Source organism: Microtus ochrogaster, unplaced genomic scaffold (genome assembly GCF_000317375.1).
Source record: "Microtus ochrogaster isolate Prairie Vole_2 unplaced genomic scaffold, MicOch1.0 UNK51, whole genome shotgun sequence".
NCBI classification, from domain to species: domain Eukaryota; kingdom Metazoa; phylum Chordata; class Mammalia; order Rodentia; family Cricetidae; genus Microtus; species Microtus ochrogaster.
In genome coordinates, this window is record NW_004949149.1 from 2,616,845 (window position 1) to 2,618,887 (window position 2,043).

The 2,043-nt window shown below is 39.2% G+C and overlaps 1 protein-coding gene across 1 annotated transcript in view; it reads left to right on the top strand.

Annotated features, from left to right (window-relative positions):
- Tmem184c (transmembrane protein 184C) overlaps nt 1–2,043 on the top strand; it is a 15,483-nt gene that overhangs the window by 9,680 nt on the left and 3,760 nt on the right. The window contains exon 7 of the mRNA XM_013354609.2: nt 873–985. Within this exon, the coding sequence (XP_013210063.2) occupies nt 873–985 (113 nt within the window). The remainder of the gene's footprint in view (nt 1–872; nt 986–2,043) is intronic.

Below are 2,043 nucleotides of genomic sequence, written 5' to 3' on the forward strand. Positions count from 1 at the left end.
CCTGCCTCTGCCTCCTGAATGCTGGTATTAAAGGTGTGTGCCACCACCGCTAGGCCTTCAATTTCTTTTATTGTTTTTTTTTAACAGTACTAGAGCTAGAACCCAGGGCCTGTGAGTGTAGAACATGCACCTTGCTTGGCCCTGACTCCACTGCAAGAATCTGAAGAAGGATCCTTACTGCTTTCCTGTCCTGGAGTAGTTTAAATGAGCATAAAGTGTCTTATCATTTTAATGGGGAAAGTACACTTTCAGAGATGCTTCTTGCTGTTGAAGTCCTGGTTGGTTTTTAGAACTCACTCTGATGTCATGAACATGTATTCTAAGAAGTAAGGCCAGCTGGACTAACAGACTGCTCTCAAGGAAATTTGTATGATGTAAATTTCATGGTCACAATTTTATTGAAACTGTACTTATTTAATGTGTTGATTTATAAACCGTGTGTTTGTTGTGTAAATGTTACACAAGAGACTAGATAATAATAATAATAATAATAATAATAATAATAATAATAATAATAATAATAATAATAATTGAGTTTTTATAAAAGTGATGGTAATTTGTGTTTAAAAGCTTAACAGATAGATATGTTTCCCTTTTGACTGAAGGAAATCTTTTCTTCTGTTCATGTCATTTGTTTATTGCTTGAGTTACAGTATGTGTATACTTAGAAACACATTCAGAAAAATGGTACATATGTCTTGAGAAATTTCACATGTATACCTCTGCAGTAACGTATGAAAAGCACTAAAACATTGACTAATCAGCCTCAAGTTCCACCTGGAATGTTCCTGTAGAGCAGGCTCTGGTTTCAGCTTTAATCGTCAGTCCCTGTCTTCCTACTGCAGAATGATGAATGTTGCTTTTGTTTCTAGTTTGCCGTGTACTGCCTCTGGCTGTTTTACAATGTGCTGAAAGAAGAGCTCAGCCCTATACAACCTTTTGGCAAATTTCTTTGTGTCAAACTGGTAGTTTTTCTCTCATTCTGGTAAGTATTGCATGCTCTTAAATATTCTTTCTTTATAAATGCCAATAAAACTGTTGTTTAAGGGAGTTTTTTACAGTAATGTGAAGACAGTGCCAGACTTAGTGGTCCCAGCCCTTGGGAAACTGAGGCAGGACCACCCGTTCAAGGCCAGTCTGAACTAGGCAGATGTCCTTGGGCTGGAGAGAGGCTCAGCAGTTAAGAGGTTGCTGCATATCCAGAGGACCGTAGTTTGTCCCCAGCAGCCATGTATGGTGACTCACAACCTCATGTCACCCTAGTTCAAGGGACCCGAAGCCCTCTTCTGACCTCTGTGACACATGCACATACTTGCACAGTCTCAGTCTCTCTCTCTCTCTCTCTCTCTCTCTCTCTCTCTCTCTCTTTCTTTCTCTCATACACACACACATAAAATTTTTTTTAAAGATTTATTTATTTATTTATTATGTATACAACATTCAGTCTCCATGTATGCCTGCAGGCCAGAAGAGGGCAACAGATCTCATTACAGATAGCTGTGAGCCACCATGTGATTGCTGGGAATTGAACTCAGGACCTCTGGAAACTCTTAACCACTGAGCTGTCTCTCCAGCCCCTGAAATTTTTTTAAAACACATCTGTTTAGCTTTTGTAAGATTTACAAAAACAGGCCTGGAAAGCTGGCTCAGCAGATAAGAGCCCTTGTTATTGTTTTGGAGGATCTGGGTTGAGTTCCCAACACCAACAAAGTTAGCGGTCACAACCCTCTGCAGTTTCAGATCCAGGTGATTCTAATGCCCTCTTCTGGTATCTACAGATACTCTACTTGTATATACACATGCAGGCAAAACTCACACAAAACTAAATATTAAAAAATAGTTTTTAAAAGTATTTTTAAAACCCAATCTTAGTCCTGTGTGGTGGTATATACCTGTAGTCCCAACTCTCAGGGTAAACCAAGAGAATCTCATTGAGTTTGATGACAGCCTGCTCTCTATAGCAAGTTGTAGATTAGCCTATGCCACCATGTGTGATCTTGTATCTAAACAATCAAAGAAGTAGTCAGATGGCCACTATGACAT